Source organism: Cotesia glomerata, linkage group LG8 (genome assembly GCF_020080835.1).
Source record: "Cotesia glomerata isolate CgM1 linkage group LG8, MPM_Cglom_v2.3, whole genome shotgun sequence".
Taxonomy (NCBI): domain Eukaryota; kingdom Metazoa; phylum Arthropoda; class Insecta; order Hymenoptera; family Braconidae; genus Cotesia; species Cotesia glomerata.
The window spans coordinates 3890572-3909580 of record NC_058165.1 but is presented as its reverse complement, the minus strand read 5'-3'; the positions used below and the strand labels follow the sequence as shown (position 1 = coordinate 3909580).

General features: G+C 24.2%; 1 protein-coding gene across 3 annotated transcripts in view; it reads right to left on the bottom strand.

Annotated features, from left to right (window-relative positions):
• The window catches only part of LOC123271088 (nuclear hormone receptor E75), a 178000-nt gene that overhangs the window by 62287 nt on the left and 96704 nt on the right, over positions 1 to 19009 (bottom strand). Inside the window, exon 1 of one of the 3 annotated variants that reach the window (XM_044737329.1) lies at positions 8908 to 9135. The exons of the other annotated variants lie outside the window; for them this stretch is intronic. Coding sequence (XP_044593264.1) covers positions 8908 to 9058 — 151 coding nt within the window. The 5' untranslated portion in view covers positions 9059 to 9135. Of the gene's footprint in view, positions 1 to 8907; positions 9136 to 19009 lie in introns of those variants that run through there. 3 annotated transcript variants of the gene reach the window in all.

Genomic DNA, 19009 nt, shown 5'->3' with positions numbered 1-19009 from the left:
AATATTATTTGATCTTCCCATTTGACATGTTAATCAATAAAAATATTAATGAAAATTAACTTCTATCTTTATATTTAATTTTTGGGAGCAAGAGAGAAAATTTCTCAAGACAAGAAAATTAACTTCTATCAAAAACTAAATTTTTTGGAGCAAGAGGCTGAATTTTCTCAAAACAACAAGATTTTTTTGACTTAAATAAATTTCCTTGGATCAAGATACGTATTTCTTAAAGCAAGAGAATTAATTTTGTTGGAATAAGTGAAATTTCTTGTCAAAAAAAAATTTTTTTTTCGCTCAAGAAAATAATTAGGAAGAAAAAATATTTTCTTGGCTAAAATGAACCTTCTTTTCTGTGTGGCTCTAGAAAATTTTCGGTTGCCTGAAAGAAGACCGAAGTTGTGTTAGCCGGAGTAAAAATTTTTCTCCAAATTCTATTCTTGGTGGAAGTCATTTTTTCTTAATTCTATCATAAATACTTGATACAATAAATTTTTATATTTGATCAAGATTTTTAGATACTTTAGGAAGCAGCGCCATCTACTTTAGCTGAGAAAAAAATTTTCTCACTTTGAGAAAATTTTTCTCGAGAATATTTGATACCCATTTTATATTATTTTAGCGTGCAATTATACATATTTAATGAAAAAAAATGATGAAATATTATTTGATCTTCCCATTTGACATGTTAATCAATAAAAATATTAATGAAAATTAACTTCTATCTTTATATTTAATTTTTGGGAGCAAGAGAGAAAATTTCTCAAGACAAGAAAATTAACTTTAATCAAGAACGAAATTTTTTGGAGCAAGAGGCTGAATTTTCTCAAAACAACAAGATTTTTTTGATTTAAATAAATTTTCTTGGATCAAGTGAAATTAGCTATTAAGAGAAAAAAAGTTATTTAAAAAAAATCAGTAATATTGTAATAAAAAAATTAATTTGTTTAAAATTTTATTTTTTAACTGAAGAAAATTTAACTTTATTGTTAAAAAAGTTTTATAGATTTTGGATAAAAATTCAAAAATTTTCGATCTTAAATTATTTTTTTCCAAATCAAAAAAAGTTTTTAGAGAATATAGAACAGTAAGTTATACCAAAAGTGTATTATGTTTACAAAGTGTCACACGCGTTTTTTCGTCAGTGTCAAGACAATTGTAATCATTACCAATTTATTTCAATTACTGCTTTGTCCTACTTATTGATTCACAGATTACCTAAATTTAAATTGAATTAAATTTTGTCGTCTGAGTATAACATCAAAGTGATTTCGGCGCGAAGGTTTTATTTTAATCCGCATCCACTCCAATTAAGAAGAAATTTATTATTTTTTATAAAATAATTATTAATATAATATACATAAAAATTTTTTTTTATTACTATAAAATTTATTTACTTGCTCCAATAAATATTTGTAAATTTAAACTCAAAAAAAAATTTTTCTTTAATTTTTTTTAATTAAAAAAAAATAAATAAAAAATTTGACTCAAGTGTAAAAATTTTGTTGATTCACAAATAATTTTTTAAAGATAAAAATTTAATAAATTTTGTCGAAAAAAACAATAATAAAAAAATGTATTTTTATTTTTTATTTTCTGTAGATATTTTAAATATTTTTTATTACGTACAAAGCAAAAATAAAGCAATACATAAAAATTGAAATACTTAAATTAAATTTCAATTGACTCACTTGTCAAAACACTGAGATTTAATCATTCAATAAAATCGGATGATTGCAATGAAATTGAAAAAACAATAAATATTTGGAAAGATAACCGATAAGCGATAAAAAAATAAAAAATACATAAAACATTATCATTCAGGACGATGATCCTTTGCCACGTGTGTCCACGAAGTCCGTTATATCCTTGACATGTCGAAGGATATACGCGGAAGGGGATATACACGCGTAACACAGAGACAAGTATAAGTATATATGAACAAGTTGTATGTCCATATTAAGTCACGTATATATATTTTTATGTGTTATATATATGTATATGCATGTGTACTATTACTATTACGTGCAAAAGCAAAGCACTAACACATAAGAGGTCCATCGTAATGTGAATAGTGTAAAGCACGTGGCGCGAACTCTCTAGCTTACAATCCGGTGAGTGACCTGTAGATTCGCATATTCGCAACCTCGCAAATATCCCGAGTCAATGTCCCGACGTGATTCAAATGTTTTTCATCTGGTAACGAGGCCACGTTGATTGAAATAATACAAATATAAAACGATATTTTATTTTTTATTTTATGGACAGTTATTTTTTTTTAATTGCTCAGTAAGAAAAAATTTGTTTTTTGACGAATGAGCAATTTTATGATAAGAAATTAAGTTGTTTAAAATTGTAGATGAAGAAATTAAAAATTTTTTAATTTTTACATTTTTAAATATATAAGCTCATTTCGAGGTTACACTCTTCGAGACTTTTCATTTGAGTACCCACATGCAATTTTTTATATATTTTATATATTTGATATATATTATATTTGTGATATATATAAAATATATAAAAAATTGATGTGGGTACTCAAATGAAAGGTCTCGATGAGTGGAGTATCGAGATGAGCTTATATCTTTAAAAATATCATTAGTTTACAAAATAAAATGTCATTTCTTTATTATTGACATTTTTGAAGATATAAGCTCATTTTGATGTTATATTCATTGAGACTTTTCATTTGAGTACACACATGCAATTTTTCATATATTTCATATATTTGATATAAATGATATTTATGATATATATAAAATATATGAAAAATTCATGTGGGTACTCAAATAAAAAGTCTCGATGAGTAGAATATCGAGATGAGCTTATATCTTCAAAAATATCAGTAGTTGACAAAAAACAATGTTATTTTTTAACTATCGACATTATTAAATATATAAGCTCATTCTGATGTTACACTCATTGAGACTTTTCATTTGAGTACCCACATGTAATTTTTTATATATTTTATATATATGATATATATGATATTTGTGATTTATATAAAATATATGAAAAATTCATGTGGGTACTCAAATGAAAGGTCTTGATGAGTGTAACATTAAGATGAGCTTATATTTTTAAATATATTCTTAGTTGACCAGAAACAATGTCATTTCTTTATTATTGACATTTTTAAAGATATAAGCTCATTCTGATGTTACACTCATCGAGACCTTTCATTGGAGTACCCACATGCAATTTTTAATATATTTTATATATATGATATATATGATATTTGTGATATATATAAAATATATAAATAATTGATGTAGGTACTCAAATGAAAGGTCTCAATGAGTGTAACATCAAAATGAGCTTATATCTTAAAAAATATCATTTTTTGACAAGTTACAATGCTATTTCTTAATTATTGACATTTTTAAAGATATAAGCTCATTTTGATGTTACACTCATTGAGACCTTTCATTCGAGTACCCACTTGCAATTTGTCATATATTTCATATATTTGATATATATGATATTCATGATATATATAAAATATATAAAAAATTGATGTAGGTACTCAAATGAAAGGTCTGAATGAGTGTAACATCAAGATGAGCTTATATCTTTAATTTCTGCCTATTTTGTCCACTTTACTTAATTTTTCCAAAGCTATTATTTGTAACCAAAGATCTGCCTGGCAGTTTGTAAATAATGAATAATGAAGTTCAAAGGATATAAAACATTGTAGTACTTAACTTCGTAGAGAAAGAATGCGGAGGTGGAAGTGAGAAAAAGAAGAATAAAGAATAAAGACATGCATTACTTAAAACGCTGTAGACTCGCTAATAGCTGAGGGCAATGACCAACCATGATCTATAACTACAACTATATAAGATCCCATAATAAAATAGAGATGAATTGTATGTGGCATCAAACTATTCGTAACGTGATTGGTCGAATATATCATAAGCATGAAAATATATACAAACTCCATAGTCAGGCGCACGCTTGTGCGCGTAAATTACATTCTAGTATAAGATATAAATACATACAGGTATAGTAAACTACAGATATATATATTTATACATATATATGCATGTAATAATAAGTGTTTTTCAGTACTCCCGTAATGCTGGTTAACTTGTTGACAACCGTTGAAATTAAGTTTTAAACTATACATGGGCATTGCGTAAAAGTAACGCTTTAATTTTTACACTTAGGGGAGAAAGATTTAGGTCGCTGATAAGATCGAAGATTGGCACGTGCACCGCCTGTATGTTATATATTTTATGATTAATATTTTATCCAAATATTTTATTGTTTGTTTTACTTAAAATTTTTTAATTTATCCGTTATTTAAAAAAACTAATATTTTAATTTATTTATTATAATTATTATCAATAATTTAAGAAAAAAAATATTTTTTTTAAATATTAATTAAAAAAAAAAAAATATTTTTTTTTAAATATTAAATTAGATAAAAAAATATTTTTTTTTAAATATTAAATTAAAAAAAAAATAAAATTTCAATTTTAACACTTAATTTAATTAAACTCTTTATTATATTCTATTGTTATAAAAATAATCAATTTCATAACTCGACAATTAAAGAATTTAATAATATTTATTTAACATGATATTAAAGCATGTAGTCGACTGAAGATAAATTGTTTTAGACTTGAGATATAAATTTAATAATAAATAAAAATAAAAAAGAATCATTACGGCCTTGATTCACTTAGGGGTTATAGTGCCCGATATTGTCAGACAAATAAAATGCCGTTTAATAAATTTATTTCTTCGTTCAATATTTTAAATAAATTATCAAAAATAATTTTTTTTTTTTTTTATTTAAATTGTACTTAATCCATTTAAATTGACCAAATTATAATTTACACTATTGGTATTAATGTTTTATATATTTAATAAATTGTTGATATAAAAGATTAAATCTGGTGAGCGCTTTCTCCGAGCATTGCCCGCCAGCGCTATTGAGAGTAAAAGCTTTCTTCAGAGAAAGAAGCACAATAACAAGGAGAAAGAGCTGAGAGGGATAAGAACAGGTAACCGCAACTGATACGACCACTCGAAGAAAGGTGAAAGCACTCTCACCATTGCAAAAGAGAACGAATATGTTTCATACCTTTCAATTGCAATATAAATTTAAAAAAAATTTTTTTTTTGCAATTTTTTAATTAATAAAATTTTTTTTTTAATTTTATAAATTTTTATTTGATAAATAATTTAATAAATTTTTTTTTTATTAGAAAAAATTTTTTTTTGCACTTTTCAACTTAAAAATTTTAATTTAATTTAATAAAATTTTTTTTTATTAAAAAAAATTTTTTTTTGCAATTTTTAACGTAAAAAAAATTTCAATTTAATTTAATAATTTTTTTTTAATTAAAAAAATTTTTTTTTGCAATTTTTAATGAAAAAAAAATTTTTTTTTAACTTAATACATTTTTTGCTTAATAAATAATTTAATAAATTTTTTTTTAATTAAAAAAAAATTTTTTTTTGCAATTTTCAACTTGAAAAAAATTTTAATTTAATTTAATAAATTTTTTCTTAATTAAAAAAAATTTTTTTAATTAAAAAAAATTTTTTTAATTAAAAAAAATTTTTTTTTAACTTAATAAATTTTTCATTTAATAAATAATTTAATAAATTTTTTTTTTAGTTAATAGTATATTACACACCTGTGGCAAGAAAATGAGAAATGTCTCAGAACACATATATGTTGCCCGAGGCGAAGCCGAGGTCGACATATATGTGGTCTGAGATATTTATTATTTTCCTGCCATAGGTTTGTATACTATTTTTCTGTCCGACAAAGGCGGAAAGCGGCAATTTCGTTTAGCGCAGCGGGCCGAAAGTTGCCACTTTCCGCCTGGAGGGCAGAAAAAAATTTTTTTTTTGCAATTTTCAACTTTAAAAATTTTTTTTTTCAATTTAATAAATCTTTTTTTAACTAAAAAAAATTTTTGTTATTAAAATTAGCGAATTTAAAAATTTTTTTAACAATAACTGTTTTTTAAAAAGAATACAATACTGTAAAATGAGACTACGCCGTATTGATGTATGTATATTATATGAATGTTGAGTAAGAGAGAATGAAAAAAAAAAATAAAAATAATCACGATGATGGAGACCTCAATAGCGGACGTAGACCCTGCTCTGTTACAAAGTAGTACTATTATTTATTTTTTTTATCTTTTAAAAACAGGAATATTGATTATGATGTAATATTTTTAATTTTTATCGTAAATTTACTTAAACACACACTTTTAATAGACTAATTGATACAATTTATAAAGTCTAGTACGGTCAATCAGAAATAAATGAAAAATTAGAATAATGTGAAGTAGAGTCGCTTTAATTTTAGTCGCGTTGCGTAACTAAGTATTTTCGGATAGAATTTAAAAACATATTGGAATACCTTGGAGTTAGTAAATTGAGTTGTTTACATAAAAAAGTATGTAGGCCAACGGCACATTCGCCTCTACTCTATTACTATTCCACAGACACCTAACCCGGACCGTATAATATAAAAACCACTTGTGTATATATAATATATAATATATATGAAGCATGACAGTGACCAACTCTTAAGATTACGCGACTATTGGTATTTTTGTAAATTAATTATGTGGTAATATTATGAGATTTTAAGTTTAAAATTTATTTATTTAATTGAATAATTTTTTGATATATTTTCTTTAAAAATTTGTTTATTATATATTTAACATATATAATTACTAATTAATAATTATTAATAATTAATTGATCATTATTTATTATTACTTGTTTAATAATTTATTATTATTATTATTATTATTATTATTAATAATTAATTATTAATAATTATTAATTATATACAGAAAAAAAAATTTGTTTGAATTAAGAGAAAAATTATTGAATCAAAAAAATAAATTTGAAAAGTTTTTTAGCGTCTTTGATCAAAACAAAAAATTTTTGAATCAAATAAAATTTATTTAAGCCAACAAAAATTTTTTAGTTTAAGAATTTTTATTAAAATTAATTCTTAAAAATTCAAAATTATTTACTTGATTTAATTTTTTTTTCTGTGTACAAGACGAAAATATATTAAAATAAAATACCAGACTCGTGTAAAAAAAAATTGTCTTAAGTGTGGATATCCAAACGCGACAATTTTGGGACATCATATAAATAATAGGAAATTTTAAAATAGTGCATTTAAGTATTTTTTTTTTAATTTTCGGATTAATAATTTTTCTAAATAATTTTAGAATCAACGCAATTTATTTTAAATAATTTAGTCAAAATTTTGTCCTTAAAATCTTAAATAGAACTTTTTTTGAATAATATTTTTTTTGCAGAGATTTTATAAAAAAAAAATCAAGGATTAAATGAGAAAATTTTATTGTAATTTTAATAAAATTTTTGTAATCTTAATACAAATTCGCAGAATTTTAGTCAATAAAATTTTATTTTTAATTAAAACAAAATTTTATATTTTTACAAGCCCAATTTTGTAAAATTATCTCTTTATCATTATTATCGAATAAGAATTTGAAGAAAAAGAAAAATTTTTTACCAGACAAAGTATTAAAAAATTACAATAGTTTTTATGAAAATCTCCTAAAAAATTAAAAAAAATTACTATTTCTTTTTTTTTAAGTGTATTATTTAATTCACAAAAAAAATTTTTCTTGTACAATTTTTTAGATCAATAAATTTTTAATTAAAACTACATTTTTTTTTGCATGACATTAAAAAAAGTTAAAGGTCATTTAACCATTTTTTAATTTTTTTTAATAAATAATTTTGCTCCAAAAAATTATTCCAAAAAATTGCATTATTTTTTTAATTTTCTAAATATCAATTTTTTTTGACACAATTTATTTATTAAAAAAATTCCTAAAATTATAAAATATCTGCTAAATTAATTTTAATTTTTTTTGCACCCTTAAACATAATTTTTAAAATCACTCAAAATTTGCAATCTTCCCTTATTTAAATTTTTTTACAAACCATGAAAATTATTAGTTTAAAATTTAATAAAAAAAAAAACAATCTTTTTTATTATTCCACATTAGACTTTTCAAAAAATTGTATTATAATCAGCAAAAAGTTAATAGACAATAAATAATAAATCCTAACAGACAACAAAAACTAGCATTTAAAAAAAATATTTGACGATACTTTGATTAGATCGTTGATCCTTATGGTTGCACATAAAATGTCGTCATAAATTGACCTGAAGTCTATCCCCCGTTGCTCCCACGATTAACTAGTCACCGGTACCGTAAGGTTCTCACGAAGAAACAGTCACAATGACGGAATTTGCGTCTTCCGCTTCTATTAACGGGAAGTAGCTAAGTTACTAAGCTTACTTTATAGCAAATTTTCCCTTTTTTTCCACAATTTTCCAAAAAATCTCAATTCAAGTATATGAAAATTATTAATAAAAAAAAATTAATCCAAAAATTTCCATATTTTTCTTGAAATTCTCGCGAATTTCATAGCATCAGAGTCATCGGACGGTTTTAATGCGAAACATTAATGCGAATATATATAAGATTAAGTCGTTTTACATCCACTAGATGGCAAGACTTTAGCTCAGGGACAATGTCAATGTCAGTGAACACGTGAAACTGCTTACCGGTGGAAAATCGATACTACCATTTAATAAACCTCGATATTATCCAGGTTTCCTTTTTTTTTTTTTATCAAAACTTCCATTAAATCCGTATTTTACTTTCATTTAAATTCAATTTCTTTCCACTAATTAATTAAAACTTGCTTAAATTTAAAATATAAAGCCTAAACTCTATTTTATTACAATAGACTCTTCTTCAATAATTTACTGCACTAATTTTTAACAATTTCTAATTATTAAAAATTTTTTTCAACTGCAAAAACTAATTTTTTGGTCCAGAAAATTTTAATGAATTAATTAATTAATTAACGCACCTTTTTCACGATAAGATCGTTGAGGTTTAATTTTTTCTGGTTCAGTAATAACGATGGTGACTTCACAGACTTGAGCAGGGTCCAAATTAGGTCCATTCATTTTTTTATCGGGTAAATTTTCACTCACACACTTGTAAGATATTTCTGACATTTTATTACGTTTAAATTGTATTATGTAACTAATTAGAAGACAACGAGCATCCGTTTAATCAAAAATGTGTTGAGATACTGTTCATCAGGATTTGTTGGGATACTCGTTTAGGGGTTGATACATTAATGGAGGGGGATTCGACAGGATCTTTCCAGCGCAAGCGTCAGCTTTTATATTATTTACTGGATATTTTTCATGTTAAAAATGTCCTTTGTAAATTTTATTATCAATAAATTTTAAATAAAATATGAGCTCTTATTTTTTATTTTTAAAATTGCTTATTGTAAGGAAAATTAATTTAAAAAATTAATTTTTAGTCTAAGAGTTCATTGACGTCATTGTTTTGATTAGAAAAGGAGGGATAGCTCTACAAAAAATTAATAATAAATATAACTACTGAATTAATATTTGGATTATTTTATATTAATTCAAGAAAATTTATTGAGTTTATTTCTGACCGGCGTCTCAGGTTTTTCTTAAGTTTATATATATTTGCTCATCAGAAATGTATATATGTATGAATTTATAAATAAAAGTGCATCGTAGAAAGTTCACTCACCTAGAGTGCAATTGAAGTTGATAATAATTTAATTTATATTAGCTTTGATATTTGTGATGTATTATTAGAACAATTTTAATCTATAGAATGTTCGGATTTTTTTACTTTTTAGTGTTGAATTACTTATACACGGAAAAAAATTAAAATTGTACGATATTATATTGTAAAAAGTAGTAAATTTCCAAATTTTTACCATTATTTTTTAAGTGTGAAATTATCCAAATGTTTAGAAATTTTTCAAACCAAAACCAAAACAATAAAGTCCTTCAAAATTATTTTCTTAATTCAAATTAATTTTTTTTGATAATAGTAATTTTTCCTACAATTTTTTTCCGTATTTTTATGAGGCATATCATTAAATTAGTATTAATTGTATAGTTATTTTTATCTCATTTTTGTGAATGAATAAACAAGTGTTAAATACTATTTTTCTCGTATAAATAGCAAAGATGTTCAGCATTTAGTGGTAAAAAACTTACATACTGGTGATAATAATTTTTAGATCATCAGATAAAAAGTTGTTGGACTTACCTAAAACAGAAAAATAAAAACAATAATTATAACACTGTTTTATTTGAATTCAAAAATATATTAATTATTTTTCAAAATTTATCAGTATAATTCATATAAGATATTCTAAATTTGATGACCGTATTTTATTTCTCATGTAATAATTACTTACGACAAAATTTCTCATCAATAATTTCTTATACAATATTTTCTCATGGCAAAAATATCTTCGAATATATTTTCTCATACTAAAACTTCTCATTAACTTTTGAAATAATTAAATTTGTAATTGATATTAAATAAATATTTATTTATTTATTTTTAATAAAAGGGCTCAACACCGTAACAAGCTTACGTGTTGGTCTGAAGCTAATAAATTTAAGTTAAAGGCTTTAGAAAGAATTGATCAATTCTAAAAATAAAATTTTTAGTTTTGAATTAGGCTATTAAAATGTGATAAATTGAAATAAAAGAAAACTTACACTATTTGTGTTAAATTTTAATATTTTATTTGATTTAACACAATCATTTGTGTTACTTTATCACAAAGCTGTATTACACTTTTAACACAGAGCTGTGTAATTTTATCGCATAACACAGATTCTGTTCAATTGATATTAAGTTTGTGTAAAAAAATTCGCTAACATACTGTTTTGTGTTAAATTTTAACAACACTGTAAAAAAAGCGGTGTTAAAATGGACTCATTTTAACAACGCTATGTAACACCTGTGTATTAACACCGGTGTAGCGGTGCTCTTTTGCGGTGTTAAAAATCCGGTGTAATATCGGTGTTAAACCGGTGTAATACCGGTGTAACAGTAGAATAAATTTACACTGTATCGGAGTATGAATATTACATGATCCATAAAACACAATTAATATTCAATATTTATCAAAATGAGACAAGTAACAATTATTTAAGAATTTTCAATTTATAAAATTACGCAGAAATCGATTTAATGAATGTTACACAACAAGTTAAATAGTATTTACAATATTAAATGTTTAGGAACAATATAATAATTATTTTTATCGTAACCATGATGTTTCTCATAATATAATGGATGTTTTAAACATGAAAAATCTACAGCTGTGTAAAAATAAATTATCTATATGAAAATCATTTAAAAAACGTTGAAAATTGTCGTAAAAATGTTTCAAATTTGTTGTAAAAACACTAAAACTGTCCAAAAAATGTTCCAAAATTGTCTCAAAAATATCCGAAAAATGTCTCAAAAGTATTCAAAATTTAATCTCAAATAGTTTAAAAAATGTTTTAAGATTATTCAAAAAAAGTTCCACATAAGATTTAAGGACAAAATTTTAACTAAATTGCTTCAAATAAATTGCATTGATTCTAAAATTATCTTAGAAGTATTCCGAAAATCTTAAAAAAAATACTTAAAAATTATGAAATAATTACTAAAATCCACTATTTTAGAGTTTCCGATTATCTATATGATGTCCTAAAATTGTCCTTTAATAATGGTGTTAAAGTAACACGGATCGAAAATTTACACCGAGAGAATTTCACACCATTATTTCACACTACACGGCCATGTAAAGTGCTCTGGGTCCATTTTTACATCGAAATTTTTTACAGTGTATTTATTTTAATCAAAAACTTTTATTTACTTTATATTTTATTATTTAAAACTTTCTAAATTAAATATTAACTTTTTTTTTCATTATTTATCTTTAATTATTAAACATAAAAAGTTTAATTATAAAAATTGTGTTACTTAAAATATTATCAACACCGGAAAATTTATAACACCGATTTAACACCAAAAAAAAATATTTACAGCGCGACCGGTGTTACTGCTACACCGATTTCGGTGTTGAATTTAACACCGGAATTTTGAACACCGTACACCGCATGGACTCACACCGGTTTTTTTTTGCAGTGAACTACTTATTCAATCAGTGAAATCATTAATTTCAATAATGAATATATTATTTATAATCATTAAGATCTTTAGATTAAAAAAATTTTTAATTTTTATTCCAAGTAGAACATTTTTTCATTGAAGGCTAAAGGTGCCACTAATGGGGTCTTTTACTTAAGATGTTCAATGGTTTACGACAAGTTTTTTGTAAACTTCGCGTTAGTTTTGAAATTTGCAACTGTAATACGCAATATGACTTAAACTTACGCATCAAGTTAGCGTAAACCTATTGCCGAAATTTATTCAAATTGTCCGAAAGATCAACTCAAAGTTAACGTTAACTTAACTTAAGTTAGTTATAAGTACAACTAAACTGTTGTCTCACTGATTCCGTAAACTACGTCGTATTCCGTCAACCAATTTACGTCAACTTGATTTCATTTGACGTCTGTAAAGTTAGCATTGACCGACATTATTAATGATTTTTCAGAAAACGAAATTCTAATTAGAGCAATTAATTAGCAATAAATTTATCATCACAAGAAAAATCGCAACTTTATACAGCCTACAGAAATCTACGTCAAAATAATGAATTTTTGTTTATTTTATGGAAACAATGATTATAAAAAAGAGTTCCCTGCATTCTTTGTCACTACTAAGTTATAAAAAATTTATAAACCCGATTATTTATAATCACAATTATTAATAATAATGCACCGAATGTAATTATTAATAAACAAGTGGATATTATTCTGATGAATTAATTTTTTTTTTGTAAAAATTTCATATATAAATTAGTTCCCTGCTTTTATTATTATATTTTTTATATGTGGTTTAAATTTGATTAAAAACTGTCCAAAATTTAGCTCAAAACAATGCACCAAAAATTATCTCATAAAAATGTTATCAAATCTTCTTTCATGGCCTTATTCCAGTTTTTTTTTACAGTGTACACAGTAAAAAATTTTTCGTCATTGTGTAAAGTGTAAAAATGTTTGTGTAAAATTTAACATTTTAGTGTGTATATTGATAGAAGGATTTCTTAGCATTTAAGAAGATTTTTTTGTATTTAAGAAATCATTTCTTAAACATCATTTCTTAGCATTTAAAAAATATTTCTTAGTATTTAAGAAATATTTCTTTGTATTTAAGAAATATTTCTTAGTAGTTATATTTCTTAATATTTAAGAAATATTTCTTTGTATTTAAGAAATCTTTTCTTAAACATCATTTCTTAGCATTTAAAAAATATTTCTTAGTATTTAAGAAATATTTCTTTGTATTTAAGAAATATTTCTTAGTAGTTATATTTCTTAATATTTAAGAAATATTTCTTTGTATTTAAGAAATCATTTCTTAAACATCATTTCTTAGCATTTAAGAAATATTTCTTAGTATTTAAGAAATATTTCTTTGTATTTAAGAAATATTTCTTAGTAGTTATATTTCTTAATATTTAAGAAATATTTCTTTGTATTTAAGAAATCATTTCTTAAACATCATTTCTTAGTATTTAAGAAATATTTCTTTGTATTTAAGAAATATTTCTTAGTAGTTATATTTCTTAATATTTAAGAAATATTTCTTTGTATTTAAGAAATCATTTCTTAAACATCATTTCTTAGCATTTAAAAAATATTTCTTAGTATTTAAGAAATATTTCTTTGTATTTAAGAAATATTTCTTAGTAGTTATATTTCTTAATATTTAAGAAATATTTCTTTGTATTTAAGAAATCATTTCTTAAACATCATTTCTTAGCATTTAAGAAATATTTCTTAGTATTTAAGAAATATTTCCTAGTATTTAAGAAATATTTCTTTGTATTTAAGAAATATTTCTTAGTAGTTATATTTCTTAATATTTAAGAAATATTTCTTTGTATTAAAGAAATATTTTTTAAATACTAAGAAATGATGTTTAAGAAATGATTTCTTAAATACAAAGAAATCTTTTTAAATACTAAGAAATCCTTCTATCAGTGATAGAATTTAACATTTTAGTATGTTGATTCAACACAAATTATGTAAAAAAAAATCATCAACACAAATTTTTATGTTAAATTTAACGAAAAATTTTTTACTGTGTACATTTTCATTTGTGCTAAAAAAATCTCAATTTTTTATTTAAATTACCAATTTTTCGCGGTAATTAAAATAGCAATAATAGCTTCTTTATCGACGTCCAGACATTTGCAACATTCGCGAGCGCGACGTGCAAATAGTGGGGTGATAAAAGAGGGTACCCTTTATTGCCGACGTTCACAGAATCCAAGCATGTGGGAAACTCGCGATCAGTGGCGCCACGATACAGTTTGCCAACTCGCGAAACTACTATCAGCGTCTATTACTAAATTTAAAGGAGGGGGAAAATGACGCGTGCGCGACAATGATAGTTGAAAGGGAGAATGTATTGGTTGTTATATCTTGGAAATTTACCTAGCGTTGGGGGAAGGAACGTTGGGTCGTTGACCGAGCGAGAAGGAAAGTAGGACAACACGAGGCGAACGCTAAGAGCTAATACATCGAGGCCTTGAGATCAGTGACGCATGCGTCTTGTCCTCTTCGTCTTTCTTCACTTGTTTCTTTCAATATGTAACTCTTCTTTCTCTCTTTATTTTATTTTTCTATTAATATATATTATCTAAATCTAAATTACCAAATAACACGTAACTAATCCTTCCATTCAACCCGCCATAGCCTTTTTTTAATTCTATATTTTCATTGTTGGATAATATATTTTAATTATTATTATATCAATTATTTATCATTAAGCATATCGTAAGTTTTTTCGGTAGTCTAAATGAATGATGTTACATAACATCTGAAAGATTTAATTTAATTGTCAGCTTTTACGTAATATTTACAAAAAAAAAAGTTATTTTTTTTACCAATTCACGGATTATTATCATATCTATACCAGATAATGCTACGAAAAAAGTATAAATACATTCAAAAATTAATTATATATTCATTTATTTGGAAAAAATCGGCTTGATAAAATTTTTAAAGATCGGTCAAAATTTTTTAAGCTTTTTATTTTTTATCATACTGAAGTAGAAAAAAATGTTTTTTTTAATTAACAAATATTATACAGCTTCTATGAAAGTTAAAGAATTTTTATTTATTTATTATTTCACCCCCTAAAAATATAATTTGGATAAAAAATATTACATGGATCGTTATCACGTTTTTTAGTATCTATACAATGAAAAAAAATTTTTTTTTTGGAAAAAGAATGGGCTTATTGTTTTAAAATTTGATTTTTCAGCTGAAAAAATTAAAATTTAACTTTTTTGTTAAAAAAAAAAAAATTTTTATTGATTTGGAAATCAAAATTGCGAATTTTGATCCAAAATTATTTTTTCTCAAATTTATAAAAATTTTTTATCAACAACAAAGTTAAATTTTTATTTCTTTAATTAAGAAATAAAATTTACTTAAATTTTAAATAAATTAATTTTTTATAACAATTTTACTGATTTTTTTCGTCAAAAAAAATTTTTTTCTCAATATATCACGGAAAGAACAAGATGACACTGAGTATCATCCCAGATTATACTCAATGATATCTGTGGTGAAAAATTTAAAGATAGTATTTAAAAAGTTAATTGACTATCCTAATATTTAAAATTTATAATAAATATGATAATACTAAGTGCGCAGGCGTTAGAAAAAAAATGGCGGAGATATCACTGGGTATAATCCAAGATTATACTGAGTATAATCCAAGATTATACTGAGTATAATCCAATATTATACAGAATACTATCTCAGATTATATCCAGTGTAATCTTACGTGGTATAATCAGAGATATTACTCGGTAAAATCGGAGATTACAATGAGTATAATCCAGATATCATTCAGTATAATCTTGATTACACTAGCTACTATCTGAAATTTTTTTCACCAAAGATATCACTGAGTATAATCTAGGATGATATCCAGTGTCATCTTGTTTTTTCCATGTATAAATAAAATTTTTCAATGTACACATAAATGTTTTTAATATTTTAAATTAAACTTAAACATAAAGGTAAAAAATAAAGAATTTTTGAAATTTTGAAAACTCTTAAAAAACTTTTTTTTTCATGATTAAAGTTCTGCAGAAGTCTTTTAAAGAGTGATAAATATCCATTTTTTCATATAAGACTTGAGGAATAATACTTGGATCATTTTTGCCATTTTAGTATGCATGTATATTTATATATTTATATATAAAAATATACCGCAGGTTGTTGGCCGATGTAGAAAACGAGAACAGCTAGAAAGTTTTGTGAAAGTCGTTTCAGAGGAGCCAAGTGCAATTGCATGTTGCACCTTGTAGGTCCACTTATACTCTACTCAGTTTATACTTAAATTAAATAAAAAGGAAATACATTGAAGCGAGAGTGGAAGCCGGTTACACAATCTCCAGAGTATTACATCGGTGATAGCTGATGCGTTATGTATATGACAGTGTAACCCGATTTTAAAATTATATGGAAATTTATTGACGTTATAGGGACAATAAATCTGAATAAGTGTAAATTATATATATAAATAGATATAGTTATAGGTTACATGTAAGAGTGATTACAATTAAAGTTAGCTGGTTATGTACCAGTTACACAATTGTATTGTCACTTTATTAGCAGCTCCTGTCAGATTTAGACCGGTGGAAACTGTGCTGGGAAATATATAAACGGTGGTGAAGGTTGTCCGACTTAAGGGTCGTTGCAAGTTCATTGCCCCGGAGTTCTGTGTGCTAGTTAGGCTGAGTTCACTTCCCCGGGAGTACGAGAATCCAGGTAGGGAGGAAAGCTATGACGTCAACCGAGGCTTCATCGATAATGTTCAAGATTACTTTTTTTATTTTTGTCAACTGTTTGATAATCAAAAGTTTTTTTTATGGAATATTTATAGAGCATGTTGAAATATTTATATTCAAATGAAATTTTATTCTCACAGATTTTCCGGTTATTATGCACACTGGTAAAAAATAAGAAGTACACGGAGAAAATTTTATAGTAGAGTTTATTATCTAGTTATGTTAAAATTTACTAACTGAATTCGATAGTAGTAAATATTATTTAAATAGTTAAATAAACCATCTGAATTGTAGTATTTACCATCCTGATGGTAACTACTACTATTATGATGGTAATCAGTTATAATAACTGTTATTATTTTAATTACTTACTACTATTATCAAAATCGTAATTCCTAATATAACCCGATGGTTGCAGTTACCATCAGTAATAATAATAACTACTATTTAAGCTAGTAAAAAATATTTAAAAAATTAAGAATCTGCGTTACCGTAGATGCATTTCTGAATAAACTAAAAGCAGCTGTAGTGCAGTGTAGTGCACAAAAAATCGGGATTAAATTCGGATTGAAATTATATTTATAAATTTTTATTTGTCTAAAACAGGTTTCAACGCCAAATTTTTCAAAAAGAATTTAAAATTTCCAAAAAAAATCAAAATTTTCAATAAAATTCAAATTAAAATTTCAAAAAAAAATTTTTAAATAAAAAAAATCAAATTTTCAAAAAAAAATTTTGAAGGGAATTTAAAATATTTTAATATTTCAAAGAAAAAAATGTACATTAGCTAAAATATGGATGTAAATAAAAGATTTAATTAAATAAATTTATATTATTTTTTCTTTCAGTATTTTTACAATCTGAGATGGTTACAGTTACCATCTTTGATTGTAACAGTTATAATTTATAATAATTACAATTATTATTTTCAATAGTAATTGTTACCATTATTAATAGTAACTATTACAATTGTCAATCATACCACCTATTATTTTGTACCATTTTAGATAGTAGGAGTTACTATTTTTGTATAGTAGGTAGTATAATTAATTTTTCTCCGTGTAGTTATTTTCTAGAATATTTTGGAAGCGAATAGCGAATAGCGTGAGGATTATTGTCATTTTTTAATACTATGTCTGCACGGAAAAAAGTAAACTGTAATATTCACTTGGATTCCGGTTAATTTTTATAGTTTCAAACAGTAAAGCGGACATTCGGGTGGCAAAAAAGTAAATATTACAGAACTTAATGTAGAAAGTATAAAAGCCACAATTTATAATTTACTATCTAAAATAAGTGATTAGTAGATGTCACTATAGTAAATAACGACTCTTTCATCTTAAAAAATTAAAGTTTCAAACAGTAAAAATTGCCATTTCAATATTTAGCCCATATTATGAGGATAAGGGGAACTCAGATGAAAGAGAAGGGGGTCCCGCTCTGGGAGAATTTAACATTTGAAACAGTAAAAATTATACTTTTAAAATATACATTTTACCAGTCCAAGCAAGTCAATAATTACAGTTTGATTTTAAGCGTTGCGTTTAAAATTTAACATTTTACTTTGTAAATATTGACGTTGCTTGTATTAGAAATTTACTAACTTTATTTTATACTTTTTACATATCATAAGATCATTTTTTAGGTACGAAATGATAAATATCAAAGTCTGAATTCTTAATTATTATACTTTAACATTTTAGACATTTACATAGTGAATATTACTGTTTGAAATAGTATTTTCTTCCATGTAAAGAGTAAATTGTAACGTTTAAATGGTAAATATTATAAAGTGAATAGTAAAATCACGATTTTACTGTTTGAAATGGTAATTTTTAGCAGTTGATCATTAATCGACTGTTATTTATTACAGTTTACTTTTTTCCGTTTGGTAAAAATTTTTTTATTTTTATAAATTATTATTGGTAATAATATATAATTTCTTGACTGGAAAGCAAAATTCTTAGCTCAAGAAAATTTGTCGGGTGCCTGAAGGAAGACCGAAGTTGTGTTGGCCGAAGTAAAAATTTTTCTTTAAATTCTATTCTTGGTGGAAGTCATTTTTTCTTAATTCTATCATAAATACTTGATACAATAAATTTTTATATTTGATCAAGATTTTTAGATACTTTAGGGAAGCAGCGCCACCTACTTCAGCTGAGAAAAAAATTTTCTCACCTTG